Below are 2,916 nucleotides of genomic sequence, written 5' to 3' on the forward strand. Positions count from 1 at the left end.
GGATTGAGTCTGGGTGTCTCCTGTCCCCAAATACCCACTCCACTTCCCAGATCTAAGTCCACACAGGCCCATCTCCCCAGGCTGATCCAGGAAGCAGAATCCAGCAGTCATCTGGTCATCTGGTCCTCTGTCAGGCAAGACTGAAGAGAGAGACAGAGAGAGAGAGTGAGCAAGAGAGAGGTGGACAGAGATGGAGGGATGGACAGAACGTGACAGAGGAGTCGAAAAGAGAGACACAGAAGGGCAGCAAAGAGGCTGAGAGAAATAAACACAAAGGGAGAGAGAAACCAGGAGAGAAAAGGGAGAGGTGGATGGAGTGGAGCAGGTGACAGGGCCAGGGGGCGGCATTAGGGACAGAACAGGCATCCAGACCCTCCCGCTCCCCTGCAGCCCCCAATCCCATGGAGGGGACAGGACCTCAGCTGCGACAAACCCTGTCATCTGGGGACGGGGCCCAGGAACAACTCTGGCCTTTCAGTTTCACCAGGAAGGACTCCTGGGGTCTGAGTGACCGGGGGCAGCACTGCTCGAAGCAGACCCTGAAGGTGCAGTTGCCGCACTTCCGGGTCCTGCCCAAGGGCACCACAGCGTCGTCACAGCAACAGTGCTGCAGGGGGTTGTGGAACTTGTCCCCACAGGCCATGTGCTGCGGGGACAGCATCAGGTGAGCGCCCACGGGGGACACTGGAAGAGACGGAGCTGGTGTGACCAGGCAGCAGGGCAAGGGCTCCCAGCCTGGGGGCCTCTGAGAGCCACACCCCACCCCTGAGTGTCCCTCCTGGGCTCACCTGGGGTTCTGTGTGAGCAGAGGATGCAGAGAGCGGCCCAGATAGCTGTAGGAGGGCAGAGGGATGAGGTGGGGCTGCCGGGGCAGCCCGGGGTCCACCTCAGGGAGCCCCGCCTGGCGTAGGGGAAGGTCTGAGGGGGTGTCTGTCCTGTAGGAGGCACAGGGAAAGGCTAGGAGCAGTCCAGGGTGGGATCCAGTCACCTGTGTCCAGGTGTCTTGAGATTATGGGCCTGTGGAAGGTGAGGGGATACAGACAGGACTCTTGGAAGAAATGGGTTTAGGGTTCTGGAAAGTGTGAATATTTCCTGAGTGGGAGGAGTTCTGAGCAGGAGGCTCAGATACAGTCAGGCCATAGCGGGGCTGAGCTGACACTGGTGTTGTCTTACATATCTGACCGACACTAAAATGTAGAAGATTACGAGGCAGCCCTGATGGCCTAGCAGTTCAAGTTCAGCGTGCTCTGCTTCGGTGGCCTGGGTTCAGTTCCTGGGCGCAGAACCACACCACTCCTCTGTCAGTAGCCATGCTGTGGAGGCTGCTCACATAGAAGAGCTAGAAGGATTTACACCTAGAATATACAACTGTGTACTGGGCCTTTGGGGAGGAGAAAAACGAGAGAGAGGAGATTGACAACAGAGGTTACCTCATGGTGAATCTTTCCCAGCAAGAATTGAAAAAAAGATAGATTAAAAAGTAATTTAGAAGATTAGATTTGGAATGGGAACCCAGGACATGTATTGTATTGGGTGTGAGTTTGGAAACTGAATAAGCGATGTGGATGGGGCTGATCTTGGGATGTGGAATGGGTATGGCTCTGATGGAGTCATTTGTAGGGCATGGGGCCAGGGAGGAGGATTAGGTTGAGTTAAGGATGGGGTGGTGGCTGAGACTGGAGATGGGCTTCGTGGGAATTGGGGTGGGTCCTCCTTACCCAGGATGCAGCATCGGGGAGCCATGGCTCGGGGGCGGCTACAGTGCAGTGGAGAGAGGATCAGCGGATCTCAGCAGGTGCTATTATTTCTCCTGAAAAGCTGGTGATGTCGTCAGATCCCCTGCCTGGCCTGCAGAGACACGCTGGGCCCTGGGGCAGGAGCACGTGCCCTGCCACCAACCTCTCCCCCAAATGCCTCCCTCTCATGTCCAGCATAATGACCTCATTCCCACTCTCCTGGAATCCTAACCCCTCACATCCTCCCGGGGGGCCTGTCAGCTCCCTGACCTCACAGCCCCAGCCCAGAACTCACTAAACCCCGTTTCAGGGAATTCAGGTGAGAGACTAGTTTTTACACATTTGAAAATTCCAGGTTGAACAAGATTGGGGAACAGGGGAATGTGTGGGGAGGACGCTAAGGCGGCTCCTGAATGAACAGGAAAAAGGCCCTGGAGGACCCCTGGAACACACAGCCCCCAGGGCCCTCTCCCCTCTTCCTTCTCTGTCTCTTCCACTAATGGTCATTTCCTCAGGAGCACCTGTCCACTTAGCACCTCGTGTGCCCCAGGCTTTGTGTCAGACACGGGGGAGGGGTGGGGAGCAGAACACTCAGAAGTCACAATTTTCACTGAGTGCATGAGAGAGAGAGACAGAATGGTAAGATAATCCATTTGAGTTTGGTTGTTGTGGTCAAGGTCAATGTCAATATTACTCGTCTGTGAAGTTTTGTAGGAGAAATTCCACCACCATCAGTAGGTTCCAAAGGCTTTATCCTTAACGTGGGTGTTCAGAGGGAGATGGATGGAATTTCCCCTGAGAAGAGCCATCTTGGGGTCAGGATGTGAAGACAGAAGGTGAAGGATCCCCTTCCCATGGGGACACTGTGGGGTCACTTCTGTGGGTCCAGGTCACCCTGTGCAGTCAGGATTGGGAGGCCCCTCCCCCAGCTCCTGCAGGGCTCCACCCCTTCGGGTCACAGAAACCACAGCAGCATGGACAAGTTTCTCTCCAGGGCCTGGAAAGGGCGACCTCTCCCTCATGTCAGCAGCTGTGTCCCTCTACCCCCTCCCTGTTTGGAAAGATCCTGCCTTCTGCGTCCCTGTTCCCCTGAGGGAACCTTGGCACTGGCTCCCCAGACCCCCCTCCACCTGGAGCCCCGGCCCAGAATCAGCTCCTCCATGACATGCCCCCGCTCCAG

General features: G+C 56.2%; 1 protein-coding gene across 1 annotated transcript; it reads right to left on the reverse strand.

The window, feature by feature from the left end:
* Positions 1-418: 418 nt before the first annotated feature.
* Positions 419-1,743, reverse strand: LOC131397045 (insulin growth factor-like family member 1). The gene is made up of 3 exons (XM_058529665.1): positions 1,719-1,743; positions 789-833; positions 419-684 (listed from the first exon to the last, which is right to left on the reverse strand). Exons 1-3 carry the CDS (start codon positions 1,741-1,743, stop codon positions 419-421), a joined length of 336 nt encoding a protein of 111 aa, XP_058385648.1.
* Positions 1,744-2,916: the final 1,173 nt, after the last annotated feature.

This window comes from Diceros bicornis, chromosome 34, assembly GCF_020826845.1.
Source record: "Diceros bicornis minor isolate mBicDic1 chromosome 34, mDicBic1.mat.cur, whole genome shotgun sequence".
NCBI lineage: Eukaryota > Metazoa > Chordata > Mammalia > Perissodactyla > Rhinocerotidae > Diceros > Diceros bicornis.